We start from the raw sequence: 21,917 nt of genomic DNA on the forward strand, positions 1-21,917 counted from the left end.
CCAAGCTGGAGAATCCTCTGTGTGTTGACCACAGGAAGTACCTATTTTTATTGCAGGATAGAAATCTGCTTCATGGAAGCATAACTTACAGTCAATACTCACATTTTGATTGTAGATTTTGATGAGCGTTGATATTTGATTACACTAGTGTAAACCACCACTCTAAAAAGTTTGATTTTGACCATTGTCCTTGTGTTCTGAACTATGAATGAAATTTCTTGTGCAAGACATGATGCTCAGGAAGCCCACTGATGGGTTTAATACTCAGGACATAAACTTGGAATGTGGCTTTGTTGGTAGAGTACTTGCCTAGCATGCATGAATCCCTGGGTTTGAGTCCCACCACTGCATAACACCAGGCAGAGTGGTGCACACCTATACTCCTAGCTCTGTGGTTGGGGTGGGTTGGCAGGAGAATCAACAGTTCAAGGTCATGTTCACCTAGATAGGGAATTTGAGGCTAACCTCTAATAATATGAGATCCTGTCTTAAAACAAAACATACTAACCAAAAGCAAGCAAGCAAAGAACACACATCTCCAGACCCTTGGCTGTTTCAGGCCAGGTGGTGGAATTCCGTTTGGAAATATTGACACCTTGTATTTGTTTTTTGTGTCAGAAAGAAAAGTGATATATGTTTCCACTTTGTCCTCCAGCCAGGCCCACGCTCAGTCCTCTTTCATTAGCTCTGAAATGGCAGGTCCAGGAAGCCCCCTATGTCCTCTCAAGCTTAGCTTCCCCACTTCTCTCCATGCTACAGCTTAGTGCTCAATGTTATTTCCTTCCCTTTATAACATGGTCTCAAAGTAAGTTACTTATTTTTCAGTTGATTGGTTTATTATCTGTCTCTTTCCATTATCATTCATAGCAAGGAATGTAGGGACAAACATTCCATAGCTGTTTCTTGAGTACCTAATATAGAGAGTTCTGTTGCTGGCATTCTGTTTTATATGACATAAACCACTCCATCCATCCATCCATCCATCCATCCTCCCACCCACCCACCTACTCATTCATTCATCCGTTCATTTTCCTTCCATCCACCTACCTACCTACCCTTTCATCCATTCACCCATCTGTTCATTTATGCATTTATCTATCCATTCATCCACCCACCCACCATCCATCCATCCTTCCACCAACATATCTACCCATTTATTCATTCATCTATTAATCTATTCATCCATTCATTCATTTACCCATTCATCTATCAATCCATTTATACATTCATTTACCCACCCATTCATATATCCATCCATCCATCCATCCATCCATCCATCCACCCATCCATCCATCCTTCATCTATCTAATGGATGTTTATTGAATACTTACTTTATGGCCAACACTGAGCTAGTACTCTAAAAGGGTAGTGACAGATGCAGTTGCAATTCTTTGTTTCACAGGGCTCTTAGTCACATATTGGAGGGAGAGGCAACACATAATGAAATGTACAGGAAAATTGTCACTAGATTGAAGCTTATGAAATTGCCAATATTCAATCGTTTTTCAACCTCAAGGATACAATTGTCAGTAAAATTGTTCTGAACTGGGTTAAGAGAGTGTGTGTGGCAGGGGTGGGGAGACAAAGGAATCTAAGTGTAGCTACTTCTGTGAGGGACCAGAAGCAGAATCAATACATCAAAGTTAACACATCAAAAGCCTTATTGTATGGAGTTATAAAGTCCCAAATTTGCCAAGCTGGTATCTCAGATCAAGCCTGAAGGCTGACAGAAAGGATTCCACAGAACCAGGAAGGACCAATGCTTGAGTCTCACAGCCACCTGGCAGGAGAATTCTGTTAGTTGGGGAAGGATCAATCTCTTTATTCAGACCCTCAAATGGCTGAATATGGCCTACGCACATTACAATAAGAATTCTACCTTCCTTAGTTTACTAATTAATCCAAAACACTCTCAGAAACACTCAGAAAACTATTTTATCAAACATCTGGGCACAATGTGGCCAATTATTATAGTGTGTATAGCATTGGTAGCATCTTGATGTTCATTGCTTGTTTATGGACCAGCAGTATTGACATCACCTAGCAGCTTGGGCAAAATCTTAGGTCCTGTCTTGGTTATTGAATCAGAATCTGGCTTTTAACAAGAATTTCAGATAATCTTATGTCCTCTACAAGCACACTGAAACCAAACAGACACCAGGACCATTTGTCAAACCCTTAAATCTTGGTTTGTTTTGTTTGTTATAAGTGGAAGGTCCTTCCCACTGATTCATTACAAGTTTTGACACATCCCTACTTAAAAATGCTTTTAGCATGCACACCATAATATGCTAATTTTTGTAATTAGTATATGCTAGGGCCTATGAACAAATATGAAGAGTGTTATAAGCATGCATAAGAAAAGTTTTGGACTTTGTAGAAGGTGGGAAAATAAACATTACTTTGAAGTCTATAGTTATTTGTGATGTCTTCTTGCTCCCACTAACTACAATCCTTAGGCACTGTATACACTAACAATGATGTTCCACACACACAAATAAATGCATGCTTTGAATACTCTTCTTGAGAGTTTTGATTATTTTTGGATGACTTTATTTGGACCTGAATGAATCAGTCTGGTTTTAACATTGTAAGAAGCTAATGGAGAGTAGCATTCCCTTCTCCTCTTTCTTTTTTGTCCATCTCCTTCTCCTCCTCTTTTCTCCATCTCTATTTCCCTCCCCTACCTCTCCATCTCCTCCATCTCCATTTCCTCAAACTCATGTCTATCTGCTCCATCTCATCTCCATCTCTGCCATCTCCATCTCTTCCATCTCCACTATCTCCATCATTCCATATCCCCTGTTCCCCCATCTTCGCCATCTTGTCTCTATCACCTCCATCTTTTCCATCTCCATCTCTGTCTTCATTTCCTCCTTCTCATCTCTGTCTCCATCTCCATCATCTCCATCTCCTTTATCTCCATCGTCTCCACATTTTCCATCTCCATCTCTGTCTCTTCCATCTCCATCTCTTCCACCACCTCCTCCATCTCCATCTCCTCCATATTCATCTACTCTTTCACTATATCCTCCATCTCCATATCTATCTTCATCTCTATCTCCATCTCCTCCATTCCTTCATCTCCAACATCTCCCTTTCCTCCATATTCATACATACCTCTATCTTTATCTCCTCCATCTCCATCTCTTGTATCTCTATCATCTCCATCTCTATCTCCATCTCCTTCATCTCCATTGCTATCTCCATCTTCTCTGTCTCTTTCATCTCTATTTCCTTCATCTCCTCCATCTCCATCACTATTTCCATCTCCATTTCCTCCATTCCTCTATCTCCATTTTCTTTGTTTCATCTCATCTCTATCTCCATCTCCTTTATCTCCATTGCTGTCTCCATCTTCTCCATCTCAGTCTCTTCCATCTCCATTCCCTTTATCTCCTCTGTCTCCATCACCATCTCCTCCATCTCCATCTCCTCCATTCCTCTCTCTCCATTTTCTTCATTTCATTCTCATCTCTATCTCCATCTCCTCCATCTCATCTCCAACTCTACTTAATCTCTATCTCTTGTTTCCCTTCCCTCTCATTCCCTTTTTCTTTAATTTCGGTTCCCATCTCTTTTCTTCCTCTGTTCTCTTTTACCATTTTCCATGTTCTGTTTCTTGTTGGGGACTCACAGTGTAGCCTAAGCTGCCCTTGAAGCCCCATGTGACCCTGGGTAGCTTCAAACTTACCATATTCCTGCATCAACAGGAATTCCCATTTCTGGATTACAGGCGTAATTATACCAGCACACCTTGCCTACCCATTGTTGCTTTCACTGGCAACTTTGTAGAGGGCTCTTTATTTATCCACGTGCCTGCTTTATAATGATCAGCCAATCTAAAGTTTATAAGTTAATAAGTTTATAATTAAGTTTATTGTTTGTATGTTTAATGAAGTTTATAATTTAATATGCACCATCTTTTTGGGACACACCTGCCTGAAGTAAGGGTCCTGGTGAGGGTGTTTCTGGCTGCCTTCCTCGACTTTCGGTCCCCAACTCCCATCATGTGCTGTGTGGATCCAGTGTAGACAGTGACATCAACATACAGAATTGAATTGTTTTCTCATTTTAATGACTAAAGGTCACATATTGACATTGCCTTTCCTATACCATACCATTTTATGCAGTTTCTAGAGTGAGCTAAGCATGCTGTTGCCCTTCCTCACCTGGAACATGGAGCTCTCTAGATCTTGGTCACATTGCACGCACTGGGAAAGATAGCTCTGGGAAAGATAGCTCTGGGAGAAAGTTGTCTGTGACTTTGAGGCTGGACTGTCCCAATTCCCAGCACTCAGAAGCTGCTCGGGGATCTGTGGATGGCAGTAGCAGCCAGCTTCGAGGTTGCCTCTGAAAAGTTGACTGTTTCAGTGTTTTGGGAGTGAGCTCATGGGGAATCTGATGAAAGTCATGGCTTCTTTGCTTAACAACAACAACAACAAAAGCACAAACAAATTTTCCATTCAATTCCAGAGGAATTCAGCGATCCGTTGAAGCCCAGGATGAAGAGCCTGTTTAGAAGTGAAAAAAGGCAAGTTAGGTTTGCAAGGCCCTCTCCATCTCAGAACTCCCCTTCCCTGAAGCCTCCCTGTGTTTCAGACCATGCTTATTGAAGAGGTAGGAAAGGGCATGAACTTTGATTCCAGGTATTCAGGAGTGGGACTCCATTCACTCCTTTGGCAAGTAGTAAAGCTTATGTGGGCAATTCCTTACGCTGTAAAGTGGGTTATGACAATCCATACCTTGTGATGTTCCCCCCTGTTTGCCCTGTTCCAGCTTTATTAGCTTGCTTGCTTGTTTCTCAAATATCTGATGTTTTTCCAGCATCAGAGCCTTTGTACTTTTCTGTATGTTCAGCCTGATGTCCATCACCTTCATGTGTATGAGTTAGCTTTTTGTTACTGCAACAAACATCTGAGCTGATAATCAACAGAGGAAAGGTTTCAGCTCATGATCTGTTGATGTTGGTAGTGAGGCAGCATGTCTTCACAGGGGCTTGTGGTGGAACACATCTGTTCTCTTCATGGCCAGAAGGGCAAACAGCAAGCAAGAGGAGGTGGCCGGGTCCCACAGTACTTTGAGGACATGCCTCCAAAGACTGAAGATTTCCAGCAATCCCTGCTGCTAAAGTTCCCACCGTCACCTACAATGTCATGATGGAAACTAAGCTTTTGATGTGAACCTTTGAGGGACCACCCAGATCCAAGCTATGGTATCTCATGACCAGCCCATCTCTGCTCACTCAAGTCTCACCTCTTCATAAAATGTCCTGGTATCTCTCCCCATCTCTCTAATTTTTGTCTGAGTCACTAAGTCAAATGAAGCGCTAACTACCACCCCCCTCTCCCCCCAAAATTTTCTCTATCTGTTAGTAGTCAGCTCCCACTCCCTCTCTCCCACATAGCCTCTGGCAACTATGATTTTACTTTCTCTTTATGGATTTGGCTGTTCTAAACATTTGCTGTAAACAAAACTATATAACTCAGGCCTTTTGTTTGCTTTCTTTCACTGTTCTTAAGGTTCTCAAGTTTCATTCATGTTGGGGCTGGTGTCAAGGCTCTATTCTTCCTCTTCATGGCTGAGTAATATTCCATTTCCTAAGCATTCTGCTTATTGGCTGATGGACATTTGGGCTGTTTCTACTTTTGGCTGTTGTTATGGTGCCTGACTATTGGCTGCATTGTTCTTTGTTTGTTTATTTCAGCTCTTGCTTATTTTTATTTAACATACTTATTTTTATTTCTCTCCCCATAGAATGTAAGCTCCAGGAAGGCCACGACCTCCTTCAGCTTGTGCAGTGCTATATCCCCAGGGCCTCATGTCATGCATGGTACACTGTAGACAATAAATACCTTTTGAATGAACAAATGTGTGCAAGCTGTTGTTATTCTCCTTTCTCTTAATGGATTCCATCCTGTCCTCTAGCCCCTGCAGGACTATTACTGACCTAGGTCTCTTTCCCTTTAGACTTCTCCCTGGCCATGTTTCTTACCATAGCCTACCACCCCAACCACTTTCATCATGCAGCGTCTCTGTTGCTCTAGTACAGACTCAAGATTGAACCTGAGCAAACAGTTGGCACATGGTCAGGGCTTCCAGAAACTCTTCCCACATGCCCAGCTCTGGGGTCTTTAGTATCTGGATTCAGATGAATCTAGAAAGTTACATCATGTTGCTGTGTGCCTTTAGCTGTGAACATCACTGCCAGGATGACTTCAGCAGAGAGGCTCTGCTGAGCTTCCAGGAGTCTGTGCGGACCCCTCCAAAGCAATCTATCTCATGTGATGTAGATCCTGAGACTGCACTTGGCTCAGAATGTCTGGGTGTATCCCCTAAAACATGGCTTGCAGGTGTGTACCTCTTCCTGGCCCAAGAGGAGATCAATATGAAGATGTTCATCGAAGAGTTGGTCCCTGGGGTGTTGGTAATTACAGAGATGCATCCACTGGTTTTCTCAGAACACCTCTGTGCTCGTAGTTGGCACTCACGGTGGCTGGTTGGTTCCTTCATCTTACTAGGCTTGCAGATGGAGACAGCCATCCTTGCAGGTAGGTAGATGTGGGACTGAGGAGTCTGGAGAACTTTGTTGTGTTTGCGAGACGTGGAATCAACTGACTGTCAGCTCCATGTGATGTACAAAAGGGGAAACAGAAGAAGGTTCAAGAAGACCAAATATGTGAAAGAATTTACATGCAAATAACACTCCAGTACTACATACATTTAAGGGTACTTGCATGTCTATAAACCCACATATCATGGAAGGTAAATAAAGAAGGGAGGTGTGTTGGTAGGTCTGACCGTAGGGTGTGACATCTGTCTGACAGTTGTCTCTGTTCTAAGCTTACATCTTGTTATGAAGGTCATTGATATTAGCTAAACTGTGTTTCCATTCTCTTAAAACAAGTAAAAAGAAAAGATGGCTAAAGTTTTTGTGCTATACATTGGCTATGTGGCCTTGAGCAGGTTAACTCACCACCCTGAGCCTTAGTTTATTCTTCTGTAAAGGAGCAATACTCCTTGGAAGCCTACAGGAAGGTCTATATTCTTTTGCTTAGGTAAGGGAAGCCATTGCTTTTCACATTACCCTAATGATTCACTTCTTTACTAACATTAGGCCATTGCTAAGCAAGAAGTGTATCTGTGTTAAGCATAGAGAACTCAGCCTCTGGGGTGGAGCCACATTGCATGGACTCATCATCTGTCCCCTTCAGCAGCACCATCAGGCCAGTGAGCCACAAGTGACTGTGTAACCTCTGACCTCCTCAGTAGCTCCATTTGGTGGATGACCTTGCCAGTGAACAGTGTAGAGTGACGATGTAAGCTCTGCTCAAAGTCAATGTATTTATTACTTCTTTGTTTTCTTCTGCTCTATTCCTAACTGGAACAGTGGCTCTCTAAAGGATGGCTTTGTCTTTTGTCCAATCTGGGTGGAGCTGAGCACATGACAGGTTCTCACTGCCATATTGTGAATGAGCAGAGTTCTGTTTTTTTTTTTTGTTTCTCCAGAGCCCTTGCGGATGTCATGAGGCCACAGGGCCACTGCAACACTGATCACATGGAGAGAGATCTTAACATTGTCGTCCATGTGCAACATTATGAGAATATGGACACAAGAACCCCTATAAATAATCTCCGTAAGTATAGGTGCACTGGCCATGTCCAGTTCTGTGGTAGCATGCCATTGCTAACATGGGGAGGGGTGGGGCAGATTTCCTAGGCTACTCAAGGATGAGTTAGAAGATTTCTTTGTTCTGTGTAATGCTGAGTTTGGCACTGGAAGAATTGACTTGGTTGTTTTCTCTGTAAAATAGTGATCCATTTAGTTGGTTCTTCTGTTAATTACTGATGACTTGATTGCTTCATCATTGCTGATCTATTAATTTGGTGGTCATGTTGGGTACTTACTTAAACAATGGGTTGTTTTATTGGTTGGATTTAGGTTGTTAATTTGTTTAGTTAATAATCTTTCTCATTGGTTCATGTTGGGTTGTGTTAGCTATCAGTTCATCTTGAGTGGATCATTGGTTAACCAATAGCCCATTGTTTTATTTGCCTTCTGAGGTTGATTAGTCGTTACTTTTAGGTTTTATGTTGCTTTCAACAAACATCAAATTTTATTTTTAAAAACATGAAATGAGCTTAACAAAAAGACCTATATCATACCCAACCCTGCTGTGTGTGTGTGTGTGTGTGTGTGTACAGGCTTCTTTTGCTGTTATGTTTCAATAGCTGTTCTTGCTGGGACAGTGTGTCCTTTGGGATCCTGCTTAATTTCCACAGGTTTCCTTTCCTTCCAAAGGTCTGCACAGACAATACTCAATGGAGCTGATGCTCTAGTTAGGAGTTGAGGAACAATGAGGTTGTTTGTATTTCACAAGTGCACATTATTTCGATGGTCATTCCCAGAAAACATGTTTTCAGATCAAAGCAATGTGAAAATCATGATTGAAAGCAGCAGAGACAGGCAGTTGGAAGGGTGCATCGAACCATAGTTGGAGGCTCCCAAAGGCAGCAGAAGCATTGGAATCATTGCTACTTTCCCAGAAAGCATATCCTTTGCTGAAACTCCCCACTACTGCAAAGCTTGTTCATTTGCTGAGTCATAGTTTCAGACTGTTAAATTGCAAATTTTACAATTGGTGGGTAAGGAAGAGGTCTTTGACATAGATGGTATGACTTCTCTGATTCTATATGATGATAATTTTTCATGGTCTTGGAAATTTTTGCAGCGTATTGGCAATGACAGTATCTGATATTGACACGGTAGGAAAATGGGCCACCCAACAGGATGCTTCAGTTTCATTATATTAAACAATTATATACAAGTTATCTGTATATGGGATCATAAAATGGTATCAGAGATTAACACACAGCAACACAAATATACAAACATTTTCTTTTGGAACATGTATGCCCACACCCTGCAGACCCTGAAAAGAAATGTGGCAGCCATGACACGAAAGTTCTGTATCTGGCTTAAATGGACGTGAACACCTGCTCTTTCCAAGTTTGACAAATGTGGACCCCAAATGGCATGAACCAATGAAGGCCATCAAAACAAAGATGTGGTGTGGAGTTTTTGGCTGTGGAGGCTGCTGGCTAAAGTCTCTGTCCCGAGGTGATTTTGAACCACACTGAAGTTGTTCACTGAACAGCAAGCTTACCCAGCTTTCATCACTGCACAGGCAAAAGGTCAGGGAAGGAGTGCTAATTAATCTTGTTTAAATAAGGACTTTTGTTTAAAGTTATGCTGAAGATAAGTGACTGCTCAAGATGGATGTCCAAGGACTGAATAATTCAAGTGTCTCTATCAGAGGCCACTTTGCTGTGTGTATGAGTCTTCTTTGGGTCTATACTTGTGCCTTGATGATTAATGTTTTCTAATACTAAGGGTGGGATCTAGGCTGTGTTTGGGTAGGATGGCATTATATTACTGACTCACATTCCCAGTCTTTCTCTTCCTTCCTTCCTTCCTTTCTTTCTTTCTTTCTTTCTTTCTTTCTTTCTTTCTTTCTTTCTTTCTTTCTTTCTCTCTTTTTTGCTTTTTATTTTGAAAACAGGGTCTCACTAATACCCAGGCTGCTCTTGAGTTCTTCTGTAGTCGAGGCTAACCTTGAACTCTAGATCTTCCTGTAGCTGGAGTTGCAGGCCTCACAAGACCTGGCCTTATTGTCTTTGATGTCAAAGAGAACACTACAGGAGGAGTTCCTGGTAAACCAGAGGGGAGACTTCCACTAGTGCTGTCACCAGCATTGTGTCCCTACAAGAACTGCTAAGGATACTGCTTTTATGTCATTCTGCCAAGTTGACTCAGTTTTGCCCTCAAGCATTCTTGAGAACATCTGACTAAGAACAATAGTGAGCATTGTAAGTTGAATTTACACTAGAAAGATAAATTGTATGCAAATAAATATATGAATAGTAGTTAACAGTAAGAATGAGCTTCTTTATAATGAGTTATTAATCTTTTTATTGATTCATAGGAAGTTTTTATATATTATGGTCACCTAAAATGTATATGTTAAGAAGATGGAATGACCTTAGGAGTTCACTGAGAGGCTAATTCTACATGATTGATATTAATTACTTACCAGGGGCTTAACAAGCTGAGCAGTCATTAGAACCCCTTTTGGTTGATGGAGAAGAAACAGGTGAGAAATTTTATCTGATCAGTGGAAAATTAGATCAGCCCTTCATAAAATTGGAACAAACCTAATAGAATATAAAACTATTCCCAGGGCATTATGGGAGCTGCAGTGACTGCAATTAAAAAAAATGAAAAGACAAATGCATATATTTGTGATCCACCAAGAAGGGAGGATCATTCTGTTTTTAGCTTATCTTCACTTAATATTCAAGTTGTTGGATTTGACAGTCTCAGGTCTTTTCATCTCTGCTCCACAATCCCTTTGACAATGTTTTTGAAAAGAACTATTCCCTAATTTTTTATTCATCTTCCCTCCCTCCCTCTCTTCCTTCCTACCTCCCTCTTTCCTTCCTTACTGTTCTCCTCCTTCCTTCCTTCCTTCCTTCCTTCCTTCCTTCCTTCCTTCCTTCCTTCCTTCCTTCCTTCCTTCCTTCCTTCCTTCCTTCCTTCCTTCCTCTGTTCCTTCCCACTATTCTGTAAAACAGGATCTTATTTTGTGTTTCAGGCTTGCAATCCTCCTACCTCAGCCTCTGGTGTGCTAAGATTACAGTCCTGTGCCAGTATGAGGAGCTCTCTGCATCCTTAACACTCATGCTGGTTCACCCTTTCCATTTGGGTCAAATGTTACAGGAGTTAACATGCTGTGTAGAAGACCAGGTGGTGGGAAGGTGGTAAGAGAACAGGGAGGGGGGAGCATCAAGGGGGGACATTGTTGCCAGTTTTCCTTTGTAAATTCCCAGGGTTGTCTCCCTCCATAAAAGGCTGGACTAGTTTTTCCCTCACCCATCCAAAAACAATTGCTGATTCTGTTCTTTCCAGGCATTCTTTAGCATTGCGGTATTATGGTAAACAAAAAGCTTCCACGATATCGATGGGCAGGGTGTAGATTTTGATAGTGTTGAGTTTCTGCAAACTCTAGAGCTTCTGGGTAACAACAGTTGCTTTTGAAGGCACATTGTGTGGCACGCCTTCCTCCACTGCAACCTCCTGCCTTCCAGTGAACCTCTCCTTTAGAAACTCTGCCTTCTTCAGGATGGGAGGTGTGAACGAGGGGCTGCAGATGCAACCTAGCTGAATGTCTCCACTTAGCTTGTTAACAGCTATAGTTTTGGATACTTTTGTTTACAAAGCATTTGCAGAAACCTGCCCATGGGATTCTGTACACTCCTCACCCACTCTCTTCTGTTAGCATCGTGCTCCACTGAGGTTCACTTATCAGATGAATCTGTATGGGCAAATTCCTGGTACTTACACTGTAGACACTGTTTGAATTTTACCAGTTTCTTTGTAAATGTTCCCTTTGTGTCTCATGATCCACTCTGTTGGCACCTTATCTTTAGTTCAGCGTCCTTCAGTGGCTGTATTTTACTCGTGTGATACTGTAGCACAATGGGTTGCAGAAAGAGAGCAATAATAACTCAGGCACAGGGTGCCTTCCAGCGTTTGTAACATCCATATAGCCATTCAGTCTGCTGGAGTGAAAGCTGTTGCTCCTTGGAATGTGCTTTTGGTATAGAGCTGTTGGGCAAAGTGGTCTTATGTTTTATGCACATATACAGCATGGCTTTGGCATTTGGCCTATATACACACACCCTATCTGTCTATTTGTCTGTCTGTCTGTCTATCTATCTTCTTCATCATCACTATGTATGTATGTGTGTATCTGTATGTATGTATGTGTTTATCCATTCATCCATTCTTCTATCATCATTCTGTTACCTGAGTGTATGTGGGCATGCTTAGCCATGTGTCTGCCAGGGGTCAACATTAGATGGCTTCTCTCTTTCTTTCTCTCATTGAGCCTGGCCCTTTCCATTTTTGGTAGGTTTGCTAGGCAGAAATCTTCTAGGACCCCCCTCTTTCTGCCTCCCAGCACTGGTATTACAATGCTCGCATGCGTGGTTTTTACAGGGATCCTGGGATCTGAGCCTGAACCCCCATGTCTGTGCATCAAGCACATTACTCACTGGGTCACCCTCCCAGCCCTACTACTACTACTACTACTTATTATTATTATTATTATTATCACCATTGTCACTATTATTATTTTACATCATAATTTCAGCAAATGAGATTTCACCCAATCCTGAGGACAAGTAATCACCTGGGGCCCTTGTGTTCTGGCCGCATCAAGCCATCATCTCTAGACATATCTACCATAAACTAAAAAAGCAGACACACAACTCAGTGCAGCTCATATTCAGGCCCACTCATTGGTCCATCTTCACCAAGGTTGGGAGGGATGTCCTACCCTTGACTTTTGGAGAATTTGGCATAGATGTTTTATAATATGTAGAGGACATTTTATAATATGTAGAGGACAGGAGGATTTTCTAGCCAGGGCAGGCAGAAAGACCGATATCGATGCCAGTATCTAAGAATAAAGTGTCCGCAAGTTAATGTAATGTTATGAGAGACTTGGATAGATGGTAGTGTAAATCCCCAAAACACTGATTCCTCAAAACCTATAGTGTTTTTCATTCTGAGGACAGGAAACTGAGGCTTAAAAACTTTAATGAAGCAACATTTGCATAATTACGATTTGGTAGAACTGGGATGTTTTCCCAGTGCTGGTGGTTGAACCCAGGTCCTCACATATGGTAAGCAAACACTACCACCATCCTTAGATCCCTTTTATTTTATTTTCATTTTTTTGGTGACAGGGTCTTTCCAAGTTGCCAAAGTTGAACTGGAACTCACTTTGTAGCTCAGATAGTTCTCAAACTTGGGATCCTACTGGCTCACCCTCCATGGTAGCTGAGATTATTGGTCTGCACCACTGGGCCCCACTGAAACTGAGCTAGTGAGGGCCTGATGGCTGTGATTAAAGCCATTTGATCTCTCTTGTATTGCAGGTGTCTGCAGGAATGAGGGGTGTCCCTCTGGGAATAGCATTTTAAAAGATATGCTAAAGGAACTGACAACTCCTTTGGTGCCACAGGAAAGAGCTATTTTAAGCTATACATCCAATTTGCCACCTTGCAGTGAGGCCTCCTATAGAGGCCTGACATTTAGTGAGCACTTGCTGTGTGCCAGGCACTGTGTTAAGAGCTGTGAACGTGTTAACTCAGTCAGTACTCAAAACAACCCTCAGGTAGCCACGCCCACTTCTGCTCCTGGCTCATTGTCCCTGCTGTGCTTTGTACCCAGCACACTGTTCCGGGGCTTCTTGCTTGCTGGGCAAGCCTGATTCTGAACTGTGTCCTTTGTGAAATCTTGCTTATCTCTGGCATCAAGTCATCTGCTGCTCCCATCTCACCATGATTTTCCTTATAACATGTTGTTCTATCTAAAATTGTCTTGTCTATCTATCCATCTTTCAGCACAGCACAAAACTGATGGGGGAAAGTGCTGTGTGTGGTCACAGCCATCTCCCCAACACTGGGAACTGTGTCTTTCATGGCAGCAACTCCATGAATGTCTGTCCAGTAAAGGAAAAGCCCTGCAGGTGGGCGTTGTTATTCTCAGTTCATGGTTAGAAAACTGAGATGGAGAGAAGTTAAGTGGTTCATCTAACATCTAACATCTTGACTGAATGAAATACTCCAGAAAAATAGAAAGTTGTGGGAAACAAAATTGGAAAAACACTGAAAGTCATTGTGTCTGGGTGGCCAAATACATGGAGTTTATCCATTTCTCGCTATGTTTGTGTATGTTTGGAAATGTATAAATTAGGGTTTAATATTAAAGCTTTTGTCTGTGGCATCACAATGAGCAAACAAAGGAGCCAGGATTCACACCTGGGAAAGCTGGACTCTGTAACTCAGATTCGTTATGTGTGTGCTGTGGGCTGCCTCCTTGCAATATTCAGATATCAGGAGTGGGGTTGCATTAGTGATTTCTGCATACATGTGACCAACAAACTTGATAGAGATAGAGAGGAAAAAAAATTCCTCATTGCTTCAGAGAGTTTTAGCCCATTACTGCAGGAAAATCATTCAAAGAGGCTCAGTTCATGCAGCAGGAGCACATGCTATTGGGAGTGTATGTGGCAGGGGCTATTCACAGCATGGGCCAGGAAGCAGAGGGCGAGGCAGGAGTCAGGGGCAGATATAGCCTGCAAAGTCCTTCCTCCAGCTAGGCCTGACTTCCTAAGGTTCCACAACCTTCCCAAGTAGAGTGTTCAAACATGAGCTTGAGCAGGACATTGATAACACAGTAAGAACAGCACCAGCTCAGGGTCATGAGTTGGCAGAGTAAGCAAAGCTTCATTCTCTGTGGGGTTTGGGGCATAGGACCTAACACACAAATGCTGGTCTCTGGTTTTTGTTTTCTCGGGGTCAGATCCCAGAAGAGTCAGCTGGGCAAGGTTGATGGTGTCCTTGCATCCTTTCAAGTAGTGTGGTGGGGAGGATTCCATAAACAAAGGGTAGGTGGAAAGAGTGTGGGGGGGAACAGGGAGGCACTTGTTCAGTTTGTCCCTGGATTTCTAATACCTAGAAAATGCTGTGTTGGTAGATACTGGCTGGATGAATGAGTGAATGAGTTTCTAGCATAAGCTAAAGCACAACCCCAGCGGAATATACAGTAAGGACTATGCACAATCTATGGATTGTAAGCTTTGACTGAACTTGGCTCATTCCACCTCAGGTGAGAGTTTAACTCTTTTACAATGTACCAACTTGTTCCTGAAATCTAAGTTTTTCCCACCGTGGGAAGGCACATTTCTTGTCCCTATTGTCTGACTCTAATGGCCTTGGAACTTTCATTGTTGTGTTAAATAGCTAATGAAAGTGAGCTGCACTGGATCAGTGAAAACATTTGGAGGCTCAAGGTAGTAGCCTGTAATGACTTCAGGTGGCTTTAGCTTGAGAAATCTCCGTGTCTCTGGCATTATCAGTGCTGTTGATAATTCTCCCACCCGGGGAAGGTAAGCATGAGTCCATGAGGTAGTGTTATGAGCAAGTGGAGGGTCTGGACTTCGAGATGGACAGCTGGGACCTGGACTTTGTTCCATCACTGATCAGCTGTTGCAAGCTTGGAAAAGTGACTAGAATTCTCTGAGTCTCCTTTCTATACTGCAGAAGAGTATAGAATACTTACCATGCACGAGTGCTGTGAGGAGTAAAGGACTGAGCACGTAGGAGGAGTGCAGCACCATTCCTGGTTATTAACATTTTGCTTGTTGATATTGTTGCTTGTGGAATGAGTGCTACAATCGTCTGGTCACTAGAGAGCAACGATGTGGACTGAGATGCATTCACTGGACACAATATTTTCATTCTCTGTTGGTTGACAACAGAATGTGTGTGTGTGAGGCACACACACACACACACACATACACACACACAAAGAGAGACAGAGAGAGATGTTTGTGTGTGTACATTGTGTGTGCTTTCAACAAAGAAGCAGAGCCTGTACTGGTTAGTTTTATGTCAACTTGACAGAAGCTAGAGTCATCATCGAAGGAGGGAGCTTAAACTGAGGCAAGCCTGTAGGGCATTTTCTTAATTAGTGATTGATGGGAGAGGGCCCAGCCCATTGTGGGTGGTGCCATCCTGGGTTGGCGGGCCTGGCCACTGTAAGAAAGGAGGCTGAGCAAGTGACAAGGAACAAGCCGGTAGGCTTTCATGGCCTCTGCATCAGCTCCTGCCTCTGGGTTCTCACCCTATTTGAATTTCTGTCCTGACTAACTTTGATGATGAACACTGCTGTGGAAGCATTAGCTGAATAAACCCTTTCCTCCCCAAGTTGCTTCGGTCATGGTGTTTTGTCACAGTAATAGTAACCCTAACTAAGACAGAGCCTTAAAGGGGAAAACAAGACAAAACAAACAAACAAAAACAGTTTCTGTAAGGTTTTTCTTTTTCTTTTTCTTTTTTTTTTTTGACAGGGTTTCTTTGTGCAGCCTTGGCTGTCCTGGACTCGCTTTGTAGACCAGGCTGGCCTGAACTCATAGAGATCCACTTGCTTCTGCCTCCCTGAGTGCTGGAATTACAGGTGTGCACCACTGCACCTGGCTTCTGCAGTTTTTTTTTTCAAACCTCTTTTCTATTGTGGCCACAGAAGCTGCCTAATCAGCTTTGCACTGCCTTTCTAACTGGCTGCAGGACTATCTGTAAAGAAAGCCCAAGGCTCTAAACTTGCAAAGATGCTGAGTTTTGTGCTCTCTGCATGCCAGGGAAAGCATGTCCTCAGACATCATTCATTTGGAAGAACATTTCTGTCCTCATGTCTGGATGAAAGGAAGGTATGCTTGTTATGTCTGGATGAAGGGAGGGTATACTTGCTAAGTATTTGATGGACTAGCAGGAGTCACAGGTGAAACAAACCCATTGGTGTGTCTCCTACCACGTGTGTTTGTTTTACTTCCTTCAAGAGCACCATGAAATAATGGAAATGTGATTGCAGCAACAAAGGATCAATGAAGAAACTGGCTCAGAGGCTTTCAGTGACCTGCCCAAGGTCACAGACACACTAGGCAAGAAGTTTGTGCTCTGACTATAAACTCGTACACCAAATTGCAAATCTTACACTCTGACCACATCCTATCTTGTGCTTTTCCCAGGAGCCCTTGCTGCACAGTATAATAGGGTCATGTTTCCTTTCTCTTTCTTTACCCTATTGATTGATTCTCTCTTAAGAATTGCAGCATTCAATTATCCTCATCTTTGAAAATAAACCCACTTAAATAAAGTCACCAATCCTGTTTTCTAGAGCAGCAAACATTTCTGACAGTTGTTTGCTTGCCTGTAATTAATATTTTCTTTGAATCAACCTTCAACTGGTACTTAAAAATTTCCTCTATGTTTGATGGGAGGAATATGGGTGAAGAGGCTTTCTATGATAAACTCTCTTGGCTCTCACAATACAGGGAGGGGGATGAAACTCTGAAGGTAGTGAAGGAGATAGCAGAGGCAACCTGCAAACAAGCAGAAGTCTCCCCAGAACATGGGGCTAGAGAAGAACAAGGGCAGCTTTTCCTGAGAAACTGGTAATGTTTGTTCTGCAAGAAAAATACTCCCAACAACTTTCCATGAAAACAGAGAGAAGTGGAATTCTTTGATGCTGTTTGCCTTTGATTGAAGGGAGGACTTTGAGCCACAGAAAACTGTTTTTGTAGATATTTTTATATTGCATATTGCATAAAAAAGGAACATTTGTTTGATTAGGGTTGTAATGATGTTGGTGAAAAATAATAAGAATACTAAGTCTGACAAAGGAAGCCTAGATTTCAGAATAAGCTATTCAGATTTTAATACAGATTATTTTCTGGTTAGAGGACTCTCACTTAGCCAACCTGCTATTTCCCTCTAGAAGAGATTAATATTGATCTTCTGCTTCTTTGGAGATTAACAGACAACAAAAATAAGTAATATACTTAATATCATGATACATACATTAAAATAATTTACAGTAAGGTTTGGGGGAACCTGCCTTAAAAATCCCAGTAAGCATTCTCAATAAAGTTAATTACAAGATGAAAGCAAATCTCATTACATTAGCCTGAGAATTACAGTTAATGAAACCGAGGGTAATCACAATCTGAATATTTCATTAAATGGAGATTCAATGTCATTAATTCGGGTATTCAGCCTGGAGTCTTGAGCTTACACTGAGAGTGCTGATGTCAATGGCTGCATTTAGTACACTGAAGTCCTGCACCCTGGACCTGCGGAAAGACACCCAGCCCAGCCACAGCTCTGTCCACAGTGCTGAACCTCTTGTCTGTAGTTACTGAATTCAAGCCACCAAGCCAGAAGAATCTACCTTGGGGGACCTTGGGTTTGGGGTGAAGTTTTGCTGCGTTTCTGAATTCGGAGAGGCCAGGGAATTTACAGAGAAGGAGATCTGAGTTCCATTTAATGTGCCAGGTTTACAATTTTTTCTAATAAAGAAAATTAAGAAGCAATTGCTAAATGTTAACTTTATCATAAAGATGTGGACACTTAAATATCAAACATTTAAATAAGAGCTCATTTCCATAACAAAAGCAAAGCCTAACTGGTACTGGAGGCATCTGCCTTCAGGCCCAGCATGTATATGAAGACTGAAGGTTTAATGCCAGCCTGTGCTACAAAACAAGACTCAGTGTCAACACCCAGCATGCCACCAAACAAAAGCAAACAAAATCCCTAAAGCCTAAAACAAATGAAATTAATATCAGAAAACTACTATTCCATGAATTTACTACTCTTTTTCATCATCTATCTATCTATCTATCTATCTATCTATCTATCTATCTATCTATCATGTATCTACTTATCTATTGTCATCTATCCTTCTCTGAATTAATTGAAAATGAGAATGTAGGTTTGCATTTTGCCTGTTTTCTCATCAAATGAGTATTTACAAAATCCTGGGCATTGTGACTTGGGATTACAATTGTGTTTCTATATATTATCTATCTGTCTATTTGGATGTATTTAATGAATATGTACATACACACATTAAGCAAGGTATGGGAGAATGTGTAGATCTTCTTAAAGTTACATGGTCATTAAAAGGTCAATACTACTTTTATAAAATAATCATTGAATATTTAGGGTAAAATGAATGATCCCTATTATATGTTGACTTGGCATTTTCCTAGGGACCTGGAAACATAGACATTTGCAGTGATGCCTACGGTGGCTCATGGCCCTTTGAAACATTCAGATATCCTTGACATTTTAACAATTTATTGAATTACCGAGAGGCCTTGAGCTGAAAATTGTGTGAGGGCAGAGTGCAATGCTAACTTTCTTTACTGGGTAGTAAGAGGAATGAGGGAAAAATCTCAACCATCAAGGTATTGTGTTTTAATAAATGTGTATAGTTGACGTTGGTTTGGTCACTAATCAAATGATTCTTTGGTGATTGCTGACAAAGTAATTGCATAAGCACGATGAAGAATGATTTCACTTGAAAGCTTTGGGTCTGCTGATGAGCTTGCAGGTGGTCAGGCTCAGAGGCTTTAAACGTGCCTGAACTGTGTTCCGCTTACACACTTGCTGTTCCCCTTTCCTGTGGCATGCTTCCTGAGGTCCTCTCAAGGCTACCTCCTTCTTACAGTCTTCTCCAACTATTGTTGAGGTTTGAATATAGAATGTAGAATATCCCCTACAGGCTCATATTCAAGTTTGAACACTTGCTCTTGCCCTGGTGGCTCTATTTTGAAAGGCTGTGGAACCTTTCAGAGGGCGGCCTAGCTGAGGAAAGTGAGTGTTGGGTTTTCAGGTACTTGACCACTTTCTGTCTGCCCTGCTTCCCAGTCCATCAAGATGTGGGTCAGCTGAGCACCACTGCCCCATGGAGCTGCCTGGGGCCCTGCTTTTCTCTTCACAATGCACTGCATCCCGTCAAACGTTTTAGTCTAAAGAAACTCCCTAATTTCATTGTATGGTTTTGGCTTCTTTGTCAAAAATCAAGCATCCATAGGTGTGTGGGTTTATTTCTGTGTCTTCTATTTGATTACATTGATCCACCATTCTGTTTATATGCCAGTACCATGCAGTGTTTATTACTATTGCTCTGTAGTGCAGCTTGAGATCAGGGATGGAGATACCTCCAGATGATCGGTTGTTGTACAGGATGGTTTTAGCAATTCTGGATTTTTTGTTTTTCCATATGAAATTGAGAATTGTTCTTTCAAGTTCTATAAGGAATTGTGTTGGTATTTTGATGGGAAGTGCATTGAATCTGTAGATTGCTTTTGTCAGGATGGCCATTTTCACTATGTTAATCCTACAGATCTATGAACATGGGAGATCTTTCCATCTTCTGACATCTTTTTCAATTTCTTTCTTCAGAGACTTGATTTTTTTTTCAAACAGGTCCTCATTGATGGTGGGAAGGTAAACTTGTACAAGCACTTTGGAAATCAATCTGGTGCTTTCTCAGACAATTAGGAATAGTGCTACCCCAAGATCCAGCTATACCACTCCTAGGCATATATCCAAAATATTCTCAAGTATCCAACAAGGACATTTGCTCAACCATGCTCATAGCAGCTTTATTCGTAATAGCCAGAATCTGGAAACAACCCAGATGTCCCTTAACTGAGGAATGGATACAGAAATTGTGGTACATTTATGCAATGGAATACTACTCAGCAATTAAAAACAAGGAAATCATGAAATTTGCAGGCAAATGGTGGGACCTAGAAAAGGTCATCCTGAGTGAGTTATCCCAGAAACAGAAAGACACACACGGTATATACTCACTTATAAGTGGATATTAGACAAATAATATAGGATAAACATACTAAAATCTGTACACCTAAAGAAGCTAAGCAAGAAGGAGGACTTTGGGTAAGATATTAATCCTCACTCAGAAAGGCAAATGGGATGGACATCAAAAACAAGAGAAAACAGGGAACAAGACAGGAGCCTATCAGAGAGGGCCTCTGAAAGACTCTACTCAGCATATATTAAAGCAGATGCTGAGACTCATAGCCAAACTGTGGTCAGAGTGCAGGGAATCTTATGAAAGAAAGGGGAGGAGTCCATGTCTTATGAATGACCTGGAGGAGATAGGAGCTTCACAAGTTGAGCAACAGAACCAAAAAATCTGGGCCCAGGGGTCTTTTCTGAGACTGATACCCCAACCAAGTACTATGCATGGAGATAACCTAGAACCCCTGCACAGATGTAGCCCACGGCAGCTCAGTGTCCAAGTGGGTTCCCTAGTAATGAGAACAGGGATTGTCTCTGACATGAACTCAGTGGCTGACTCTTTGGTCACCTCCCCCTGAGGAGGGAGCAGCCTTACCAGGCTACAGAGGAGGACAGTGCAGCCAGTCCTGATGAGACTTGATAGGCTAGGGTCAGAGGGAAGGGGAGGAGGACCTCCTTATCAGTGGACTAGGGGAGAGTCATGGGAGGGGGCTACAGCTGGGATACAAAGTGATTAAACTGTAATTAATAAAAAAGTAAATTAAAATAAATTAATTACTTAAAAAAGCAATCCCCTTAAGTTGCTTCCAGCCAATTGTATTGTCCCAGCAACATGAAGGCCTCTGTGTGAGTTGACTTGCAGGGTCCTGCTCTGGGAATTCACCATTTACCTTCCTCACAGCTCACATCACTATTTAAACTAATCTCTCTTCCTTCTTTCTTTCCCGTTGTTCCTACCCAGATGTCAGACACCAGGTTGTTTGTCTGACTCATTTCCTTCTTTACCCCCATGCCTGGTACATAGTAGGTGCTTTGTAAAAAATGGTTGGTCAGATTAAATACTAGGCACATTTTATCAAGTACAGTGCTTCTACTGTTTTTCTTTGTAAATCTGCTGGAGTTTTACTTCTTGCAGCTTAAAATTAGCACAGTATCTCAGCTTAGCAAATGTTAAGTCATGTGCCAAGAGAAGTTATTGTGTACCTTGAAAAGCTCATGTGTCTGTATTCTGACATTGCTGGCAATTAGGAGATGTCACACAAAGGCAGTGTTCCTAAGTTCAATCTAACAATTCAATCACAATTGATTTTTTCAGCAGTATTTTCCTCAATTTCATTTACTTCAGTTTTCCTGCTTCGCAATGTTCTATCCATGCCAGTTCTCAATCCTATTAGTGTCAAAGCAAACTAAAGAGGGAATTGGGTGTGCTTAATATTTATGAAATGTCTATGTTGTGTTGATACAAAGAAAACCTCTAAGCTCTGGAGAGGCAAAGTAACCTTAATCATCTTCTATGTGGGATTGCATATTGGGTTCAGTGTGTCACCTAAGGGACTGTCTGCCACAGCTGTGTTTCACACTTAATTATAGCTTCCCAGGTGTGGGAGGACACTCTAATTCTAGCACTTGGGAGGCAGAGGCAGGCAGATCTCTGACTTCAAGACCACACT

The 21,917-nt window shown here is 41.9% G+C and overlaps 1 protein-coding gene across 2 annotated transcripts in view; it reads left to right on the forward strand.

Annotated features, from left to right (window-relative positions):
- Shisa9 (shisa family member 9) overlaps nucleotides 1-21,917 on the forward strand; it is a 310,878-nt gene that overhangs the window by 6,988 nt on the left and 281,973 nt on the right. For both annotated transcript variants that reach the window (XM_060364201.1, XM_060364202.1), the window contains exon 2: nucleotides 7,510-7,637. In XM_060364201.1, coding sequence (XP_060220184.1) covers nucleotides 7,510-7,637 — 128 coding nt within the window. The remainder of the gene's footprint in view (nucleotides 1-7,509; nucleotides 7,638-21,917) is intronic.

The sequence above is a fragment of the Meriones unguiculatus genome, chromosome 11 (assembly GCF_030254825.1).
Source record: "Meriones unguiculatus strain TT.TT164.6M chromosome 11, Bangor_MerUng_6.1, whole genome shotgun sequence".
In the NCBI taxonomy this organism is placed as follows: Eukaryota; Metazoa; Chordata; class Mammalia; order Rodentia; family Muridae; genus Meriones; species Meriones unguiculatus.